General features: G+C 41.1%; 1 protein-coding gene across 1 annotated transcript; it reads right to left on the bottom strand.

Annotated features, from left to right (window-relative positions):
• Nucleotides 1–524: 524 nt before the first annotated feature.
• Nucleotides 525–12,283, bottom strand: LOC106993955 (histone H2B.N). Its single transcript, XM_077970770.1, has 2 exons — nucleotides 12,110–12,283; nucleotides 525–919 (listed from the first exon to the last, which is right to left on the bottom strand). Exons 1-2 carry the CDS (start codon nucleotides 12,281–12,283, stop codon nucleotides 737–739), a joined length of 357 nt encoding a protein of 118 aa, XP_077826896.1. The 3' UTR covers nucleotides 525–736.
• Nucleotides 12,284–23,282: the final 10,999 nt, after the last annotated feature.

The raw sequence follows: 23,282 nt of genomic DNA, 5'->3' as shown, positions 1-23,282 counted from the left end.
CAGATTCCTTTTGCTTTAGTTCCCATAAATCACGGCAGAGGTGCTTAAATTTTAAAAATCATCTTTCCTCATGAAGTCTAAACAATGTCTCAACACTGCCAAGAGCCATAGCTATCTACACAAGCCAGGTAAAAGGGAAGATTATGGCCAAAGCAAAGGTTGTGGGTAGGGATTGGAGAGGCAGGCACAGGTGGATAGGGAGAAAGCCAGAAGCTGGTAGCAGTCCTCATTACACTGCAAGTTTGGACAATACTGTCTACTTTCAAGCTCCCCTGTCCCTGGGTTAATACCCCCACATCTGTGCCCTCCACTTTGCCCCCCAGTCCTTTGTGATCTCAGTTCATTCTAGTGCAGCCATCTCCACCCTCAGTCTGGAGTGGGGAGAGATGATGGCTATGCAGTGTCATCGATCTAGTTGTGTCCTTCAAAGAATACAACGGGTAAGCACAAAACAGGGGATTAGCATACATAAGAAATTAAAAGCCATAGACAACAAGCACATACACACGTGCACACACAGCACACACAAGAGAAAATGCCTTTCCTTTATTATGTTCACGAAGTAAGCTGGAGGCCAAAAACACAGGACCCGGAGATTAGGTGTGTAGCAGTGAAACTCCTCATGCAGCAGGACAGCTTCTCAGACATCTTGTCTTCCAACCCAGCCTTCCAACACATCCAGTTGTTTTGACAAGTGAGTCATTTTAACAAGGCCATTCCGAACAACTTCATTTGTTCAAAAGCTCTTCTGAGAAGATCTCTGCTTAACTGCGCCAAGGATCTCTCTGCCAGTGATGGCTCTTCTGTGGTTGTAGAAGGACAGTCTAAATGCCTCCAGGCTAACCGATTCCAGTTGCCAAGCATTCAGAGCACCTAGTGCATACAAGACCCAGGAGCGCCCGCTGAAATCAGGGTGGATCTAGGGAAGAAATAGCACAAAGGTGAGACAGAAATAAAGGCTTCCCACAGTGAACAGTTGTGGTCTGACCCAGCACCCAGTACTCATGGTTTCTATGAATTCATGTACAAGTGGAACAACATAAGCGACCTTCAAGTTGAATGATGAATTAAAAAATAATGATAAACCACCTAAAGGGGCAATGACAGGCATTTGATGAAACAGGCTGTTGTACTGTGAAAGGAAAATAAATCTTAGGACCCCAAAATACTAAACTAAAGGAAAAAGTCAAACCAGGAACTGCTTAGGACAAACCTGCCTCCCATTCTATTCAAAGTCACCCGTCTACTGAGATAAATACATATCTGATTGCCTCATTTGGAGAAGCTAATCAGAAACTCAGTAGAATACAACCATTCGTCTCCTATCTACCTATGACCTGGAAGCCCCCTCCCCACTTTGAGTTGTCCCGCCTTCATCTCAAGTTGTCCCCTTTCCAGATGGAACCAAGGTACATCTGACACATATTGATTGCTGTCTCGTGTCTCCCTAAAATATGCAAAACACATTGTGCCCCTACAACCTTGGGCGTATGTCATCAGAGCCTCCTGAGACTGTGTCATGGAATACATCCTCAACCTTAACAAAATAAACTTTCTAAATTAACTGAAAACACACACACACACACACACACACACAACCACACACACGAAAATTAACTGAGACCTGTCTCAGATTTTCTGGGTTCACATTTTGGTAACCATAAAGGGATTCTCAGTAGAGATGCCCCTGACCTTTGACAAATCTTCTGTTGGTGCTTGGTACCAGTATGAGCTAACTTTATGGCTCAAACCAATAGGACAATTTACTGACGTCTGCGAGCACCCCCTCCAGAGAATTCCTCATCTCCTCAGATTTAGTCAAGAACTAAAGTTTATTTTGCTGTACAACTCCTCCCTTTTTTTTTTTTTTTTTTTTTTTTTTTTTTTTTTTTTTTGGAGTTTTACTTGCTTCCAACAAGGAAGGCAAGATTTCCTGTTGGAAGGCAGGTAACTCCTTTAATGGAGTTTGAGCTCACTCTCAGCAGGGAAGAGGAGTTGGAGGCTTTTGTTCCTGCTTCTAGGATGGTAGAAAGCAGTCTTCAGCCTCAGACCCATCCCTAGGTAAATAACTGAACTGGAGTTTTGTCTTGGCTAAAGTTTAACCACCAGCTGGTCTGAATTTTTTCTTGCCATTAGAACACTGAATGATCATATTGTTGGGTTTTCGTTGTTGTTTGTTTCAGTCTTTCTCCCATCAGATTTGACCAGCTTTACCTGACTTGATTAAATCCAAGTGAAAATTCCAAATTATGGGTAACAAAACCTCTCTCATTTGACTAAAATTCCTCACAACTATAAAAGAGTTTTAAAAATGTGTTTGGTTTCAGTGTTTACTTCCTGTCTTAAAAAAAATAAAGAAAAGTAAATGAAACTTTTCTTCCACCCTATACCTCCTTGCCCCTTTGCCATCTACAGTACCAAAAAAATCTAGAGAAGGCTTCTAATGACTTGAACCCTTTAAAAGAATTCAGAACGAAGGTGCCAGTCACCCCTTTTGGGGTGTTCTGTTTTCTTTGTTGAGTTTCAAGAGTCATAGGCAGATTTTTCTTAGGTCTGAGTATCTGTTTTTCTGTATTACATGACCTGACCTCTTTGGCTTTGGGGGTACCAGACATTATCTTGTACTGTTAGAGGATTTGACCTTGATGTGTGTAATGGCGGATGAGAACTACAAAGTAGGGAGAGTTGAACACAGTTTACAGGAAATGCCCTTGGCTATTGTTTATTTTTTTCTCTCCTAGGAAGTTGTTGTGTAAGGATCCTAATTCTAGTTCGGAGATGCATTCTAAGAGGTCTTGTCTATTACTTTGTCTCCCAAAATTTATCTCGATTTGGCTTGTCTGTGTACATTTACATGAGGAACTGAACTGTTGTTTTCATAGATAAATGAAAAACTGAGTTTTCTCAGCTCTGAAGAGAAAGGGCATTTTCTCCTCCTGGCTGAAAGGTGCCCTTGGGTGACCAGGGGCCTTGTGGGAGTGTCTGGGGGTTGACCCCCATGACATACAACAACCCCACAGGGAAATCTCCAACAAAAATTAATTTTAAAAAAGACTCATCCAGGAAACATGTATAAAGACTGATCACCTGGCATTTTGAACCCTCTCAGAAGTCTTAGACCTCTGGAGAGAGAAACAGACATGTAAGAGGGTGCAACAACCTAGTGGTGACACATTGTGGAGTGTGGCCACAAGCAGCACGCATCAACCCACCACACAAAAAACCTGAGGCCACAGCTGAGTTCCCCCTCTTCAGAAAAAAAAGTGAGAAATAATCTAAGAATGAGGAGAAAACAAGAATGACCCCTTTTCAAACACTCCGTAGGTTTTATGACACCTCTACTTGCCAGAGTTTACGTAAAATGGAATATGGTCTTTGTACACATTTACATTAAAGAAAAAGAGCCCTAATGTTGACCTGTAAACTATGGAATTCCTAAATTCTTTTTCTCTATTTTTCTTTTCTGCCTGCTTTAAATCTGCTATTATTTTTCTCTTCAGATAAAAACCACTGTTTAGATCCAACATGTTCATTTTGCAAGCTGGTGAATTTGTATTTATCTCATGGCTAAAGTTCTGAAGTAAAAACTATAGGGTGTGTGTGTGTGTATTTAAAAGGACTTTATAATTTCTATAGTTTTATGTTCAAATGACAATTAAATCCATTTTAATGTCCCTCTAACACAGACTTTTACTCTCTGTAACTTACGATGTAAATTTTGCTATTAGATTTTTACCTGAGTTGTTTCCTTTAACATACAAGTTTAAGACTATTTAACTGACAAGTGCCTAAGATAATAAAACAGGTTGTCAAGAATTTGAAAGTCTAAGATAGGAAAAAAAAGTTTTTTATGAATTGATAGGAAGTACTTCTATTGGCATGCCTAATACATCTATGTATTTATGTGTTGTATATATAATATTTCACTACTGAAAATATATAAAAGAACTCCAATTGGCTTAAGAATATAAAACACTTGAATCAAATACTTTATCAGGAAAAAAGAAAAGACTAGTCAAATGCTCTTTCAAGTTTATATAACAATTAAAATCTTTAATAAACTAACTTTAACATTGTTGGTAAAGTAATATTAGAAATATCTTAATAACTGCCAACATACATTGTTGTTTGCATTTATTAAACAATTTCATTCTTATCCCTGCCAAATACTATAAAGGTGTCAAAATTTGGTATAGGGGTTACAAAACTATAAACACAGCCCAAAAACAGAATTATCTTTGCTTGTGTAATTTTTTTTTTTTTTTTGAGATGGAGTCTCGCTCTGTCGCCCAGGATGGAGTGCAGTGGCGCAATCTCGGCTCACTGCAAGCTCCACCTCCCAGGTTCACACCATTCTCCTGCCTCAGCCTCCCAAGTAGCTGGGACTACAGGCACCCACCACCACGCCTGGCTAATGTTTTGTATTTTTAGTAAAGACGGGGTTTCACCATGTTATCGAGGATGGTCTCAATCTCCTGACCTCATGATCTGCCTGCCTTGGCCTCCCAAAGTGCTGGGATTACAGACGTGAGCCACCGCGCCTGGCCAACTTGTGTAATCTTTAATAAGATATTGATATTTGTTTAATAAAAACTACATCTTAAATTTAGTAAGATTATCAGAACTCCTAATCTTGTGACTTTCGATGGTCTAGTCTACAGGCAGTAAGGTTTGTTTGGGGAAGGGATTGTTATCTTTGTTTCAAAGCTAAACTATAAATTCCTCCCAAAGTTATTTCAGCTTACACCCCAAAATGAACAAGGACAACTTGGAAGTTAAAAACGAGATTGAGTCAGTTATGTCAGATCTTTTTCACTGTCTCAGTTATAATTTTACAATGATAGTTCCATAACTTTAAATGACGACTATCACAGTTTTTATAAATAATCTAGGTAAATGACTTCTGTCTAATTTAAAATGTATTTAAAGGTTATGTATAAAACAAGATAAAAGAAACCAAGAAATAAGAAAGATGTGAAGAAAGCTATAAAAGTAAAGAGGTGCCGGGCGCGGTGGCTCAAGCCTGTAATCCCAGCACTTTGGGAGGCCGAGACGGGCGGATCACGAGGTCAGGAGATCGAGACCATCCTGGCTGACACGGTGAAACCCCGTCTCTACTAAAAAATACAAAAACTTAGCCGGGCGAGGTGGCGGGCGTCTGTAGTCCCAGCTACTCGGGAGGCTGAGGCAGGAGAATGGCGTAAAAAACCCGGGAGGCGGAGCTTGCAGTGAGCTGAGATCCGGCCACTACACTCCAGCCTGGGCGACAGAGCTAGACTCCGTCTCAAAAAAAAAAAAAAAAAAAAAAAAAAAAGTAAAGAGGTGTTTTGTTTTTTGTTTTTTTTTTTGGTAAGAAAGCATAAAGAGAAATAATTTTATATGAGAAAGAGTCTTGTATGGTAGATTTAGTCCTAAAGTAAAATGACTGATTGTTTAAGAAAGAGGGATGTTCAGGACAAGCCAGAAAGTCCAAACATGTCATGAACAGTCTGTGTAAGTCACAATAAGAAAATTCAGTGTTTAAAAAAGTTTTATATGATCAAGTTGTCTATTAAAGTATAATCATCTTTCTAGAAATTGGGCTTGACATTTAAAAACACTTCTACACTAAATAATTGGTTAGAACAATGACATGTTCTTAAGGGATTGACTTACTCTCAATAAATTATAAGAGATTTTAACTTTTTTTAGCCCAAAGTTCAACTTTTATTGCATCTCACCGTTTTCAGTTTTCTTTCTCCTTTTAAAGGACACAAAATAGTATGCTCCTCTTCAACTCATTTTCAGCTCATAAATCATTTTTCCTTGAGTTCTGTTTATTGTGGATCAATACTAACAATGTTTTCTTGAAGGTCTAAAGGAATGTCTTCTTCCAACATAATATTCTGTACAGTATAGAAGGTCTTTTCTTTTACCTTTTGGTAACTGGTCTAACAGATTTTACATTTTATTGAAACAATTCCTATGCCATTATTATTAAGTTTTGGTTTGCTTAGGGAAAAAACTGAGATAAATTTTTTTTTTTAATTAAGGTTATTACATCCATGTATTTTTCTGTATGTACTTTTAAAGTACTTGTGACATTGAGTTACAGGACTTTGACTCCTGGGACTAAAAAGGACACCAAGTCCTGCTAAATCTTAAACACTGAGAACAATTAAAGCCTCATCTTCAGGCCCAATAGAAGATGCCAATTAAAATAAACTACATTCCTGAGTCATAGGGCCAGAAAATAAAATTATTCAACTCCTCAAGGCCCAGGGACTATCACAGAAGAGGTGACTATGTGAGATTGTAAGGGCCAATTTTGAGAGATAAAATAAGTTCAGTTTCCCTATAAATTAATAATTAATGTCAAAAACACACTGATTAAAGACCAACGCATAAGCCCCAATGTCAGATTAACAAGGTTTTTTTGAAACATTAACGGACTCCTTAATAAAAGTTATAAAAGGTATATGGAAATTATATCTTATGGTCAAGATTTAAAAAACAAAATTTTTTTTTGAGACAGTCTCGCTCTGTCACCCAGGCTGGAGTGCAGTGCCATGATAATGGCTCACTACAACCTCCACCTCCCGATTCAAGCGATTCTCCTGCTTCAGCCTTCCGATTAACTGAGATTATAGGCACATGCCACCATGCCCAGCTAATTTTTGTATTTTCAGTAGAGACAGGGTTTCACCATGTTGGCCAGGCTGGTCTCAAACTCCTGACCTCAGGTGATACACCCGCCTCAGTCTCCCAGAGTGTTGGGATTACAGGCTTGAGTCACCACACCCGGCCAAGATTAAAATTTTATAGATTGCTTATAAAATTTTTAAAAACAAGGGCCGGGTGTGGTGGCTCACACCCATAATCCCAGCACTTTGGGAGGCCAAAGTGGGCAGATCATGAGGTCAGGAGATCTAGACCATCCTGGCTAACATGGTGAAACCCCGTCTTTACTAAAAATACAAAAAATTAGCCAGGTATGGGGGCAGGCGCCTGTAGTCCCAGCTACTAGGGAGGCTGAGGCAGGAGAACAGTGTGAACCCCGGAGATGGAGCTTGCAGTGAGCCAAGATCACACCACTGCACTCCATCCTGGGTGACAGAGCAAGACTCCATCTCAAAAAAAAAATTTTTTTTTTAATTGGCTTCATACTGTTTATTAGGACTCATCGTTTGGAAAATTAAGTGTCCTCTCTCAAACAATGAAAGTTTTTGCCTTTTTTTGAAATCCTTGAGTTATCACTTTGGTCAGATGAATGACTTGTTTTATAATGACCTGTGATATCAGGTGTTTTTAACTTTTGATATTTTACAAAATTTCCAAAATCAAATTATAAATTATGTCTTTTTTCTGACCTAATTAATCCTTTAAGATATGAGGTTCCCTAAAGTCCAAAAATTAATCCTTTAAGATATTGGGTTTCCCAAAAGTCCTAGTTTGACTTATTTGATGTACAAATTACACAGGAAACAAGTCAAATATAAAATGATATTTTATTTTATTTGGGCTGTATTTATATAAATATGTTATTGGTATATGTTCCAAAATTATGGGAAATTCCTATAATTCTGATATGACTTAGTATACACTATCAATAATTATAATTGTTATGTTAAATTATTGTGTGCCACAGAAGTAACAAATTTCCTTGTCAATTGTATGTCAACTATGACTGACCTAAAACTGTCATCCACAGACAATTGTTGTCTTGCTTTGGTACTCTTTAGAAGGTGGCTTTATAAACAACTATAAGGCTCTAACAGATACTCTCGAATACAAATTTCTGATAACTATGGAGACTGTGACATGAGAATAGAAGAAAAACATTTAAGACTCACGGAAAATGGAAATGTTTATAAATATCAAACAGAACAAGAATTAATTATATGGAGTGACCTAATAGAAGACTGAAATAATCTTTTTAACTTTTTACTTAAAACTTTATTGCTGATCCTTTGTTTTGTTTTTTTAATAGTCAAGGAAACTTTTCTCTTGGGCTATTAACAACTTTTAACAATTTAGTATATGCCTATGAAACAAACTTTAAAACACACTTGTTTCTCTTTGATTTCTCCAGAATTTGGAAACTATTTGAGTATTCTTAACTTTTGAAAATACAATTATTTACATAAGTAGAGTAATAATCTATTTTCATTTATAACAGGACATAACTAGAGAAACTGGTTATTTCACCAAGACTTTGACGGGAATGGTGTGCTTTCCTTTAAAGAATCACACTTGACTTACGGAGCCAATAAAAGCCCCTTGGGAAAACTGGCCTCTCATACCTTGTTGGCACAGTCCCTATAAAGGTCTTCAGCCAGGCTGACCTATGATGAGTAAAGAATATTACTTTCTGACAGGCCCAGGAGCCCCAAGTTTATCTCGGAACCTCAAGAGGAGACGAATTCATCCAACTCATAGGTATTCGATGGTACAAATACATGACTGGGCTTGGCTTTTAAAAACTCTTATCTAAGATTCTTTCTATGGAACAAAGTTCCATCAAAGCCAATTTAAAAGCCTATGTTAAAAATTTTTTCCTACTGTACTATATACAAGTAATCAGGCCAAGTATAATAAAAGAAATCAGTCCTAGCATGATTTGTCTTTAATAAAAATGGGAAACTAGAGAGAAAAATTATATTTCAAAAACTATAGGACACCTGTTATTAGATTCTAGTCTTGCTTAATGTTGTTCAATTTTTACTGTTTTCTACAGTTTAAACCAAATTCTAATTTTTCTTGGCTACAAGTCTCCAAAATAATGTTTTCAATTTTTTTCTTTTCCCCCTCCACCCTTCTCAATTTAGAGTCACTGAAAACTAAGCTGTGCTTTCATAAAGCCCTACGAACTGAAACTAGACAACTTAAACTGCGGAAGAAAATAATAGCAACCTATTTACATACATAAGCCACTTTCATACCTGCCTACTAAAGTATGGACTTCAGAGTAATATAGCCTATACCAATTTTCCAAAATTGCTCTTTTGTTTTTGTTTTTCTCCCTTCCTCCCCCTACTTTCTCTTCATAGGTCACGAGACTTCACAACCTACTAAAAATGAACTTTCCTAATAACTCAAAACCTACCTATCTAAAAATAAGCCATCCTAGCCATGAGGGATCAGACGAAACCCGAGACCAGATTAATTGTCTCCTAAAATGTTTTCTCCAAAAGATTTTTTAAAAGGGGGAATGTGAAATGAAAATAAATCTTGGGACCCCCAAAATCACTAAAGAGAAAAGCCAAACTGGGAACTGCTTAGGACAAACCTGCCTTCCATTCTATTCAAGGTCACCCCCTACTCACTGAGATAAATACATATCTGATTCCCTCATTTGGAGAGGCTAATCAGAAACTCAATAGAATACAATCATTTGTCTCCTATCTACTTATGACCTGGAAGCCTCCTCCACACTTTGAGTTGTCCCACCTTCACCTCGAGTTGTCTCACCTTTCCAGGCTGAACCAGTATACATCTTACACATATTGATTGATGTCTCATGTCTCCCTAAAATATGTAAAACCACACTGTGCCCCTACCACCTTGGACACATGTCATCAGAACCTCCTGAGACTGTGTCACGGACACACATCCTCAACCTTGACAAAATAAACTTTCTAAGTTAACTGAGACCTATCTCAGATTTTTGGGGTCCACCGTACCTATCAGCAGTTTCTTGGGATGAGAAAGAAGAGAGGGAGGGGAATTTGGAGCTGGTGAGAAAGATAACCGTTGTTTGGATAACACAGACTAATTCCAGTCACTTCAACTTTTGTGACTTGGTTTTTCCTAACAGAAGTGGGTCCAACACCTTCTGAAGATGGAAAACACTTAGTTTAGAATGCGCTTTCCCATGTTATATTTCACTTTAAGTAAGCATTTTACTTTAACATTTCTCAATCTTCAGCCTCTCTTCCTTCCTATTACTTCCTTGTGGTCTTCAGCCAGGCTGGAAAACTTGGTTTTCCTCAGATATGTCCCTGTGTTTTCCAGCCTTCACCCCACTGTTCATCTGTCACTTCTATCTACCATGCTGACACCTAACTGCACTCTTCAGATCCTATCCATCCTGTAAGGCTCCTCCCCAAGTGCCAGCTCCCTTATCTGTGTTCCACACACACTTACTAAGTTCCTCCTCCCGCTGAGGACTTTGGCACTCTCTGCTCTCAGGCCCTGTATCACACGTTGCTACATGTCATTAGTGTCCTTGTTTGTTAGAGAGACAGCCAGAGTAGTAAAAAGAAGCTGTTCTGAGAATCATTTACCCAAGGCTCTAATCCTAGCTCTGCCTGGACATGAGACATATTGAGGAAGTCATATTTTCACACTGCTCTCAGCTTCTTTTTGCTGTGTGTGTGTGTGTGTGTGTGTGTGTGTGTGTGTGTGTGACGGGGGTGGGAGGGAGGGAAGAAGGGGAAGATGGGGGGTGAGAGGGAGAGGAAGGCTTGAGGTGAGATTCAAAAAGTTTTTCCTGGTTCTAATAATCGAGAAATACTTCCTCCTCAACACTTTCTCCCACCACAGGATTGTGAGTCCCTTTACAATAAAGGCTGCATCATTTTCATCTGAGTTCCCACAGCAAACAAGGCTTGCACTTAGACCATTTAGACCCTCAATACATTTATCCAACCAATATCTTGTTTTATCCTTATGGTGCCCTCAGACAGTGACTCCAGCCACAGATGCAAGCCTTGGGAGGTACAAGGTGGCCCGCCAGGACCACACAGTTAAGAACAAGCCAAAGAAAGGCTAATTAGAGGGCAATGTCCAGGGAATGCCCAAAGGACTACTTAATGCAAGTAATCCCATAGAGAGCCCTATCAGCCCTACGGGTCTAGAGCAGCAGTTCTCCACTAGGGGTTATCTTGCCCTCCAGAGGACATTCAGCAATGCCTGAACATTTTTGGTTGTCACAACTGCGAGGGAGGGTGCAACTGGCATCTAGCAGATAGAGGTCATAGAGGCTGCTTAACTTCCTACAATGCACAGAACCCCACAACAAAGAGTTAACCAGCCCCAAAATGTCAACCGGGCTACGGTTGAGAAGCTCTGCTCTATATATCCTCACTACATATCACGCACCTTCTCTCCTCTCCCATCTTTCCTTAATCCCATTCTCCCCTTCTTTTCCCAGGATAAGCAACAGATTCTAGATGATATTACTGGAATATGGGAGCTGTGGTATGACACACGTGAACACTCAAACTTACTTCCTTGTCATGAAGGCATAAAATTCAGTCAAGATTTCATAAAATCTCCTCACATCTTTTGAATCTCCCCAGCTTTTGAGGGGGAAGACTTTCCTGATTGTTTTCTACCAATTTTGTATGCCACGGGGTGAGGTTGGGTGGGCAAGAGGAAGGAACAAGGGTGCCTACCCCTCCTAAGAAATATTAGAAATACAGAGCATCATTTGATGAAAACCGATCTATGCCACTCTTCAAAGTTACAGAACAGACTAGATGGCGAATACCCGCTCTACAAGAAAAGGAGAGGGCATTTAAGAATCAGTTTAGGCCAGGTGCAGTGGCTCATGTCTATAATTCCAACACTTTGGGAGGCCAACATAGGAGGATTGCTTGAGTCTAGTAGTTCAATACCAGCCTGGGTAACGTAGTGAGACCCTATCTAAAAAAATAAAAACCCACTAAAACAAACAAACAAATTAGCTAGGCATGGTGGTGGTGTGGGCTTATAGTCTCACCTACTTGGGAGGTTGAGGTGGGAGAATCATTTGAGCCCAGGAGTTGGAGGCTGCAGTGAGCTATGATTGCAACAATGCACTCTAGTCTGGGTGACAGAGCAAGACCCCGTCTCAAAAAAAAGAAAAAAGAATCAGTTTACAGATTTACAGATTGCCTGTCAACAGATACGAGAGAGACATTCATTAAGAGCTCAGGTGTTCAGAGTTGCTGCCAAAAGAAAGAAAACGAAGCGAGAGAAGACAGCAGCCATTAGCAGATCCAATTTAGAAAAGCTGTTGGCACATAACGTTTCAGGAACGCAATGTGTGAAGGACTCCTGTATCACAGTATGTTGAAGTCAAGATCATACCCAGGACCGCTAACATGATACCTCTCTTAGCCATTCTAAGAGTGCACCAACTCACTTGCTTTAGGATTTTCCCCACGTAACTAAAATAGGCTTCCTTCCTCCTCTTCTTTCTCCACCTCCTCTTCTTCCCAGTGGCTGAGTTGGCCCGCTCATACTTCTTTTTCACTGGGAAATAAAGCTCAGTCTTGTTCTTAGGGAATCTTAGGTCATTTAAGCAAATGAAATACATGTTGAAAGCTCAATCCTTAGGCCACTAGCTCAGAGCACTGGCTGTATGCAAGTGTGTGCTCCGAAAGGGTTTTATAGGGAGGGCTTGAAGGTATGCTTTCCTAATTAAATTAGTGATCACACCTGCAAAGATGAAGGCTCTCAGAATCCATAATAGATATTAGGTGTAGGCCGGCACAGTGGCTCACACCTGTAATCCCAGCATTTTGGGAGGCCGAGGTGGGAGGATCACTTGACTCCAGGAGTTTGAGTCCAGCCTGGGCAATGTGGTGAAACCCTGTCTCTACAAAAAATAAAAATAAAAAATTGTCAGGCATGGTGATACATGCCTGTGGTCCCAGCTACTTGGGAGGCTGAGGTGGGAGGATCACCTGAGCCCAGGAGATGGAGGCTGCAGTGAGCCATGATCATGCCACTGCACTCCATTCTGGGTGACAGAGTGAGACCCTGTTTCAAAAAAAAAAAATAGAGAGCGAGATTAGGTGTAGACTCCAAACGAGAGAGGCTACTTTGATGCAATGGCCATTAATTTACCAGGCAACAGTCATTTCAGAAGTTATTCTTTTATTGTACCTAACTCAAGGTGTTTTTATTACATGATTCTTAGCCACTAAGATTTAAAAAGACTTGGAGTGAAACCTGGAAGACAGGTTTTTCTAAAGCATGCCAGGTGAATCTAATGACCAACCAGATACGGAATTTATTGATCTATGAAACCTTCCTGAAACAACTACACAAGCTTTGGGTTGGAGTGGAGGAGGCATATATGCACAGACATTGCACTTATGCCTTGTATTTGTATTTGCATCAGGAGAAAAATGCATCCTCTGAAAGGCAAGCATGTACCTGGTTATGCAATAGCAATTAGGAACTCGGGTGACAGCATGAACAAGAATGCCAGGAAGTCACTGTATGTACAAGACTGAACTTTGAGAAATCGTAGATAGGCCGTGAACTTCCTGCAATTAGTATATAAGCTCAGCTACAAGGAAGTGACCAGCCTGACACGAACGAACAGATAAGAGGACACCAGAGAACCAGGGTGTCAAAGGAGAGAAAAACCAGATCAGAACAGACACTCTTTCCCCTACCACTGGTTATAAGTTGCACCAAAGCCCCGGTGAAAGGGAATGACAGATAATAATAGTGCTGTCAACTTAGGAGCCCTAACTATGTCCCAGATGCCACACTAACATTCTTTATCCCATTTAATTACCAGAGCAATGCTATGAGGTAAGATATTAGCATTACTCCACTTAACAGAGAAGGACACTGAGGTTCAGAGGGCTTAAGTGACTTGTACAGGGTCATATACAGTGTCTGAGTGGCAGAGCCAGCCCTGGAGCTTTTGCTTTCTAACTCACATTCTACCTCCTTCCAAAACTGAACACCAGAGCCCCACAATGTTTGCAGTTACACATGTGCTCTACATAATTGCTACATGTATCAATTCATTGCTACATGTATTCAAATGTAACTTATTTATAGTGTAGGTTGAATTCTTCTGAATTATTTCTTTGATACTCTGCAAAGTCCTGAACTTAAAACCCTGAAAAAAAATCTGAATAGTGCCTGAGTTAACAACGACAACAAAAACTAAACAGAATACCTCTATGTACTGGAAAGGAACAAGTATGAAAGGAAAAAGTAGTTCCTTGTTGCCTGGTTGTCAAAACCATGCCCCCACCCCACCCCCAACTCTTACTCTCAAGTCACCAGTCTCACCTTTTAACTCTCTATTTTAAAATGCGAGTTTTATGGCCGGGTGCGGTGGCTCACGCCTGTAATCCCAACACTTTGGGAGGCCAAGGCGGGCAGATCACTTGAGGTCAGGAGTTCAATATCAGCCCGGCCAACATGGTGAAACCCCGTCTCTACTAAAAATACAAAAATTAGTCAGGTATGGTGGCAGGCGCCTGTAATCCCAGCTACTCGGGAGGCTAAGGCAGGAGAATCGCTTGAACCTGGGAGGTGGAGGTTGCAGTGAGCGGGAGCACACCACTGCACTCCAGCCTGGGCAACAGAGTGAGATTCTGCCACAAAACAAAACAAAACAAAACAAAATAAAATAAAATAAAATAAAATGCCATATATACACAGAGCATGTATGATAGAGTAAATCAGAAGGTTTTTCGTTTTGTTTTGTTTTTGTTGTTTTTATCTCATTATTTTAAATAAATTCAAGTCACACTTTAACAGAGTGAATCAGAAGTTTTAATGCAAATAAGTACAAATTGGCAGATAACAACCAAGGCTCCATGGGATGGCACTCTTCACGTGGAACAGGGAAATGGGAAGAGTTGTGCCAGGAGGGATGTAAACCAGGGCTGTATGTCAGGAAGATGCCGGAGAGCACTTGGGGAATGGGAAGAAGAAATGTGATGTTGCAGTGAGGGTGTAGCATAGAGGGCATTCACTCATTCAAATATATTCAAGAAGGCCAGGTGCAGTGGCTTATGCTTCTAATCCCAGCATTTTGGGAGGCCAAGGCAGGAGGATTGGTTAAGCCCGAGTTTGAGACCAGCCTGAGCAACATAGGAAACCCTGTCTCTACAAAAAAATTTAAATAAATAAATAAATAAGCCAAGCATGGTGGCACGTGCCTGTAGTCCCATATAGTCCTAGCTACTCAGGAGGGTAAGGTAGGAGAGTTGTTTGAGCCCAGGAGTTTGAGGCTGCAGTGAGTTGTGATGGCACCACTGCACTCCAGTCTGACAGAGCTGGACTCTGTCTCTTATTTTAAACACACACACACACACACACACACACACACACACACACACACAAGAAATTTTGATCCCCTACTAAGTGCAAGGCCCAGGGCTATACATGTAAATGGTCATAAATCAACAACAGGAATCATAAAACTCACATAGAGGAAAATCACAGGGTGATCAGAGACTCACAGACATCAATTAGAAATCTCCGTCTGCTAAAAAGGACATGCCACAAATTATCTGCTTCTAATAACTCCCTATTCTGAAGATAAAAGCAGCAATTGCACTAATAGCAATGCTAGCTTGTATTTACTGAGTGCTTACTGCCCACGTTAAATTACACAAAGCACTTTATAGATGTCACCTCACTTCACACTTGGAGGTGGGTTTTTCTCATCTTTATTAAAGGTGAGGAAACTGAGGCTTATGCAAATGAGCTAATTTGTTCACGGTCATACAGACCTAGCACCTGAACTCCAGTGTATGACACCAAAATTCCTCTCAATATTTCCCCAAGTTTGGTTGGCCCCCTGCCCACCTGCAGCAGAATCTCCTCAGCTGCTTATTAAAATTCAGATCTCTAAGCCTCTGGTGCAGGTACCTAAAGTTTGGGTACCACTGTGCCACCACTGCCTCCTGAGTACGGGGAGGATGCTACTCTGAACCGAATCCTATTCAGTTCAGGAGAGCTAAGTAGAGACTTGGAAAGGATGAGAACACTAAGAGAAAGTGACATTGTGAGGAGATAAGCAAAGTCAGACTGAGACATTGAGACGCTGGACCTCAAAAAGATCGGTGAAATCAGAGTTGGAATTTTATGGACAGAAACCCTAAAGAATTGTCAACTTGAGAAAAGTAGGAGGCTCCTTTCTACCTGGCCCTGACCTTGGCCCCCCAACTTGATTATAATTCACTTCAAGCTGGTCCTACCTTGGTGGCATATCAACTCCAAAGGACAAGTCAAGCTCATAAATAGGGATAATGAGGAAAACGAAGATGGGACAGTTGGGAGATGGTTGGCATACAGGGCATGGAGCAAGTCTGGGCAGTGGTTCAGGACTAAGAATGAGTGAGCTGTTTGTTTGTTTGTTTTGTTTTGAGATGGAGTCTTGCTCTGTCGCCCAGGCTGGAGTGTAGTGGCACGATCTTGGCTCACTGCAACCTCCGCCTCCAGGGTTCAAGTGATTCTCCTGCCTCAGCCTCCTGAGTAGCTGGGATTACAGGCATGCAACACCATGCCCAGCTAATTTTTGTATTTTTAGCAGAGACGGGGTTTCACCATGTTGGCCAGGCTGGTCTCGAACTCCTGACCTCGTGATTCGCCCACTCGGCCTCCCAAAGTGCTGGGATTACAGATGAGTGAGCTGTTTTTATGTAGATATATCTTCTGGGCATGAGGGAGGCCTAATGAGGCAAATGTCCCAGGTAGGTGCAGACATTGTGGCATATTACAGAGGGGATTCAGGCATTGGATGGGATATTGGGTTACATGACCTGTGGGATCTCCTAGATTGAAATTTTCCCCTGTATAATTTCTTTGGGGTTCAGGTTGTCAGATTTGGATATAAGCCTGGCTCATATTATTTATACCTCTAGATATTCTGAAGAATTAATCCAGTTGATTGGAAAAAGTTAGAGGGTCATGCTGTGCATTTTAATTCAGGATCTTAACCCTAGCAGATGGATACTGCTGCAGCTTACCAGTTGAAAAACTGAGAAACTCTAGATAAATGGCAGGAGGAAAGCAGTTTGGGGGAGCAGATTGTCCATCACCCTAAATATGATGTTGCACTCTTCCTGGAATGTCAATTCTGCAGATACTGACCCAATGTGAATGCTAGATGAAACTAGTACTAACTAGTACTAGGTATTAGATATTGTAGTAGTTGTTGTAGTATCTAGTACTATTTATTACTCTCATATCTTGTACTAGTTACTAGATATTGTTGGGTTTGGAAGAAAACTATTCCAATTCCTTTCTTCCCTCCACCTGACAAAGTAGCAAAGTATTTGGAATTGGAATGGTTTTTTCTTCCAGTCCCAAGAATATCTCCTCTTTAACTTCTACTCTAAGCTTTTAGGAGAAAAAGGGGACAGAGAAAAGGAAGACATCATCCCAATATTTAGAAAAGGGAAAGGAACAGAAGTTCTGGGGTTACCCAGAGAAGATCTAGGGTGTTGCTCTCCCTCACTTCTCCTTACCTTACCTCCTGAACTTCATCTCACGAAATGCAATGTCTTTTTTTTTTTTTTTTTTTTTTTGAGACAGAGTCTCACTCTGTCACCCAGGGTGGAGTGCAGTGGTCCGATATTGGCTCACCCGGGAACCTCTGCCTCCTGAGTTCAAGCAATTCTCCTGCCCCACCCTCCCGGCTCTATCTCTTAATTGAATGTCCATGCTAGGTAGTGGGAACTACCCATTACATGACCCAGACCAGATATTTTGAGTTCTGGTCTCAGCTCTACCACTGCCTCACTTTGATCTAGTTAGTCAGCCACTCTTCCTGGGACTCGGTTTGTCCATCTATAAAGGAGGATGTTTGATATGACCAAACATATCCTCCTTTATATATATCATCATACTTAAACATGATGTTTAAGTAACAACATTCTAGTCCTTAGAATCGTGCTACTTAAAGTGTGGTCTCAGAACCAGCAGCATCAGCATCAATTGGGAGCTTATTAGAAAAGCAGAATTTCAGGACCGGGACCTACTAAATCAAACTCTGCATTTTGACAAGATCCCTAAGTGATTTTTTTGTTTGGTTTTGGTTTTTTTGAGATGGAGTCTTGCTCTGTCACCAGGCTGGAAAGGAGTGGCATGATCTCGGCTCACTGCAACCTCCGCCTCCCGGGTTCAAGCGATTCTCCTGCCTCAGCCTCCTGAGTAGCTGGGACTACAGGCACCTGCCACCATGTCCAGCTAATTTTTGTATTTTTAGTAGAGATGGGGTTTCACCATGTTGGCCAGGATGGTCTCGATCTCTTGACCTCATAATCCACCTACCTCAGCCTCCCAAAGTGCTGGGATTACGGCATGAGCCACTGCGCCTGGCCCCCTAAGTGATTCTTCTGCACTTTAAAGCTTGAGACATCCTGCCTTAAGACACCATCAATCCATGAATAGATTGTGATATGTCTTTTTGTTTTCCCTCTCATGGGTTCCTATCACACTCTCAAACTTTCTAGCTCTAGGACTGCTTCCAATGGCCAGAATTGCTTGAGATTTAGTGATTATCTGGTTTGGGGCTTAAGGAAAGGCCACATGGCCCTTGAAATGGAACAATACATCTACACACATCCATTTACTAATTAACTTGCTAATTAATTCACCTACTCTACTCCAGAAATACCTGTTGGGTACCAGGCACAGCTTGAGGGGTTGTAGATAAGAGGATGAGCTGGGCACAGCCCCCGTCCTAGAGAGTTTAGGGATATGCCTGAACAGCCAACTCCAACCAAGCGTGATAAACACTTCCATAATTACTGAAAAGATGCATTCCCTTTCAATGTTTATAGTCAGAAACTACGTCATAGCAAGCAGGAATAATTCTGGAAGCAGTTGCAGGTTGTCCGCCTCCACCCTCTGATTCTATCTTTCCTGTGGCCTTACATCTGTGGCTTGTCTGCCCACACAGGGGGATGAGTTATTGGGACAGTCCCTGTCTGGTGACTCACAGGATACTGACGGTAATGGCTTGCTACAATTCTTCTCCATTCCATAACAATCAGGAATTGTGGTGTGATCTTTCCCTTAGCTCAGGAGTCCTTAACTTGGGGCCCATAGAAGAGAGGTTACTTCCAGAGGTGGAGGTGAAGAGGTGGCCCATGTGCAAACTGTTCTGCGTATGTGCTTAATATATGTGCCTCAAGAGAAAAAGTCCACAGGTGTTTTTTGTTTTGTTTTGTTTTGAGACAGAGTCTCGCTCTGTTGCCCAGGCTGCAGTGCTGTGGCACCATTTCAGCTCACTGCATCCTCTGCCTCCTGGGTTCAAGCAATTCTCCTGCCTCAGCCTCCCAAGTAACTAGGACTACAAGTGGGCACCACCATGCCCAACTAATTTTTGTAATTTTAGTAGAAATGGTGTTTCACTATGTTAGCCAGGCTGCTCTTGAACTCCCGACCTCATGATCCACCCGCCTAGGCCTCTCAAAGTGCTGGGATTACAGGCGTGAGCCAATGTGCCCAGCTGGAAGTCCACACTTTTTATTAAAGGATGATGAAACCTAAAATTGAGAAGCAGTACCTTGCTACTCTCCTCTTGCTATGGACACCCTTGTAGCAGTAGCTCCTTCCTTCTCTTCCTCCTCTATCTCCTCCCCTCTTCAGCTGACATCTCCCAACTCCCTCTGTGCTTAGCTTCATTAGTTAAAAGGAGCTCTGTCTGTGGTATCACAGTGACTCCTGTCCCCAACTCAACACCATCACAGGTAAGCATAGCTGGACCACAGGAACGATGGGGAAAAGAAGTCTCTAGAACTCAAAGCCAAGTCATTAGCAATTGGCTGGCTAGTCTTCTGGCTTTAAGAGTTAGAGGTGAGGGCCGGGCGCGGTGGCTCAAGCCTGTAATCCCAGCACTTTGGGAGGCCGAGACGGGCGGATCACGAGATCAGGAGATCGAGACCATCCTGGCGAACACGGTGAAACCCCGTCTCTACTAAAATATGCAAAAAAAACTAGACGGGCGCGGTGGCGGGCGCCTGTTGTGCCAGCTACTCGGGAGGCTGAGGCAGGAGAATGGCATGAACCCGGGAGGTGGAGCTTGCAGTGAGCTGAGATCCGGCCACTGCACTCCAGCCTGGGCGACAGAGCGAGACTCCGTCTCAAAAAAAAAAAAAAAAAAAGAGTTAGAGGTGAGAAGATGAACTTTAAAAATCACTTTTTGGGCTTTCAGGATGGTTTAGGGTAGTGATCCCTGCCATGAAAACTCCCTTTCCTTTGTCCTGTGAGATGTCTATATTGTCAGGTGGGGGGTTAGGGGAGACAGGGGACTCTACAGGTGGGTAAAAGTCATCAATGACATCAGAGAGCCAACTGTCAGGTCTCTTTATACTTAAATAATCTTTAGGCTTCAGAAACCATGAAAAGTACATATGCTATTTCTGATGTATCATTCTTAGTTCAAATCCAGGCTCATGCAGTAAAGAGGAGGAGGTATGTTTTGGATATTTTCTAAGGCAGAGTTCCAAATCATTTCTATATGGCTGTAAGTACATAATGAGGTTATTTTGCAAGATATATTTGCCTTTCTACTTCTGCTCTGTGACAATATGGGATTATAAAATAAATTTATAAAATGCCCTTAGAATACACTGTGTGACTATTGTTGTTGTTGTTGTTGTTTTCCTAGCCATTCTGTTTCTGTCTTGCCAGACTCATGCTGAAAGAGTCGTCTTCCTTGGATGCAGATCCCCTGGTAAAGGGAGGGAGGGCAGGGCAGCCCAGAAACATTCTGGGAAAGTTGAATGGGAATAAACATTTGCGGTGGAAAATTCAGGGTTGATTTTCGTGGATCATCAAAAGTAGACCCTCTGCAGCCACTGGTAACTACTGAAGGGTTTTTGGAACAGCAGCTTTTGGTCAGTGTGAACACACAGTGTGCAGGCCTGGCCCCAGGGCAAAAACAAACACAGCCCTGAGATCTGCTTCCGGGGCAGGAGATGAGACTGAGGTTAATGTTGTACGATGACTAATTTGCAACGCAGAAAATCTACCAATGGGGATGGATTCACAGTCTCACATTTTATGACCCATAGGTTCATAGACCATTTCATATTCATTTATCAAGCAAGTGTTTATTAAGCACTTCATCTCTTAGGCACTATGCTAGGAGGTGCCAGAGTTACGTTTACATCAAAAAACAGAAAAGACAGCTTCCAGCCCTCATGGCCCTTAAAAACAAGTGAGAGAGATGGACAATAGGCTCAAGGGCATTTAGTGCTGTAATGGGGGCAGCACTTCCAGGATGCTGTATGAGAGGAGGAACAGCCAATTCTGATTTAGGAGATTATGGAAGATTTCTTGGAGGAAGTGATGTTGAGACTGAGAGCGGAGGGATTAGCAGAAGTTAGCTAGGTCATAGGAGTGAGGGGTGGGGTGGCAGGGAGAATTTCAGGCAGAGAACAGGATGCACCTTCTCCGGGGTATATGGATATATTTGACATCTAATTATTTTTGTTTTTAGAATTACCTGTTCAGTGTTTATAATCTCCTAGCACATCTATGCCAAACAGAGCTAAGAAGTACCCTGGACCAGGGTTTTCAAAAATATCTGCTGGTTCTTCAGTTCTGGAAGGTTTGCAAAATTCTGATGTGACTTTTATTTCTAAGTGCTATTTAATTTTTTTAAAGTAAAAAATTTTATTTTAGGACAGTTTTAGATTGCTATTTAATTTTTAAGTTTAAATTTCAAGCCGAGTATGGTGGCTCACACCTGTAATCCCAGCACTTTGGGAGGCTGATGTGGTCAGATCATGAGGTCAGGAGCTTGAGACCAGCCTGACCAACAGGATGAAGCCCCGTTTCTACTAAAAATACAAAAATTAGCCGAGCATGGTGGCACACGCCTGTAGTCCCAGCTACAGGAGGCTGAGGCAGGAGACTCGCTTGAACCCTGGAGGTAGAGGTTGCAGTGAGCCAAGATCATGTCACTGCACTCCAGCCTGGGCGACACAGTGAGACTCTGTCTCTAAATAAATAAATAAATAAATAAATAAATAAATAAATAAATAAAATAAATTTCAAACTAATTTCAAAGTTACAGAAAAGTTGTGAGGATAGTACAAAAGAAAATCCCCTCAAAAGTCCCATATATTTTTAACGACTTTACCAGTTGTTAGTATTTTGCATCATTTGTTTTAATCATTTATATGTCTACCAACATATATCCATACCCTCCTTCCACCTCCTCATCTCCTTATTATTATTTTTATTATTCTTGCCAAACAGTTTGAGACATCATTTTACTCCTAAATACTTTAGCAGATATCTGCTAGAAACAAGGACATTATCTTGCAGAATCCCAGTAAAATGATCAAGTTCAGAAAAACTAACATTGATACTATTCTACTATCTAACATCGAGTCCATATTTGAATTTCACCAATTATCCCAATAATGTCCTTTACACTTTTCTGGTTGGAGATCCAGTCCAGAATCACACATTGCCTTTAACTGTGATGTGCCTCAGCCTCTTTGTCTTTCACACCATTGATATTTTTGAAGAATACAGGTCAATTGTTTTGTAGGATGTCCCTTAATGTGAGTTTGTTTGATGTTTCTTCATGATTAGATTCCATTTATGTATTTTTAGCAGGTCAATGATACGTGTCTTTTTCAGGAGATCACATCAGGAGGCTCATGGTGTCTGTGCGTCTCATGATTGGGGATATAAACTTATTTGTTTTATTTTTAGTATATTTTAAACTGTAACAAAAACATGCATCTCCAAATGTGTTTCTACTCAAATTTTGTCACAGCGAACGTGCATAATGAGCTAATCTGCTCTAGGTTACCTCGATTGAATACAGACCTCAGCATTCTGTCTCTCCTGCCAGCTTTGCATATACCTGAACTTTGCTCAAGTGTGCCATTGATTAATAAGGTTGTAACTGCACATTGGCCTAGAAATGCTGAATGTAAAGTTGTATGGGTAACAAATTACTGTGTAGTTATACAAACCAGAATTTCCTTGACACTGTACAATAAAAACAACATACAAAAGTAAACTGGAATCCTGAGGCTAATAGTGAGCCCCATTGAAAGATTTGGGTTCATCAAGAGAGCATCAATGCCTAATTTTACATTAATTTGGACTTAAACAAGAAATTAATAAAATACCCTTTGCATATGTTTTATATGTGTTTTATATGTTGGGTTCCTATATAAGATGTTGATTAAAATCAGGATCTCTTACTTTGGCCATTTGGAAACCACATTGTATCCCACCATAGCTCCTACCCACTGTACAATTTCTGCAACCCTCTCAGTCTGCAAGCCTTGATGTTTCTTTTCCTGGAACCTGGAATTTTGCCCTAATTTTTAACACCCACAAGGGCTCAGGGAACACACACATGTAATTTACCAATAGGTTTTGGGGTGTGGTCCCTGGATACTCCAAAGTCACACAGTTCGAGATTTCTTTCTTTCCGTTTTGAAGTTCAGTTCTGCTTATGTTTAAACATGCCAATACAAACATTAGGAATACAGCCATACCCTATGCAATAACCTACTTAGCCACTGACCGACATCTCCACAAATGACCCAACCATAGGTCAGTCCTAC

The sequence above is a fragment of the Macaca mulatta genome, chromosome 16, assembly GCF_049350105.2.
Source record: "Macaca mulatta isolate MMU2019108-1 chromosome 16, T2T-MMU8v2.0, whole genome shotgun sequence".
Taxonomy (NCBI): Eukaryota; Metazoa; Chordata; class Mammalia; order Primates; family Cercopithecidae; genus Macaca; species Macaca mulatta.
The sequence above is the reverse complement of the archived record's forward strand: the minus strand, read 5'-3'. Positions and strand labels throughout refer to the sequence as shown.

What these genes read in the sequence shown, in the direction of transcription:
- LOC106993955 (XM_077970770.1), bottom strand. Translation starts at nt 12,283, where the DNA reads ATGTATTTCATTTGCTTAAATGACCTAAGATTCCCTAAGAACAAGACT. An exon ending in TGGGGAAAATCCTAAAGCAA is followed by an intron (nt 920 to 12,109) that starts GTGAGTTGGTGC and finishes TTTCTTCCCTAG; the next exon opens with ATCCACCCTGATTTCAGCGG.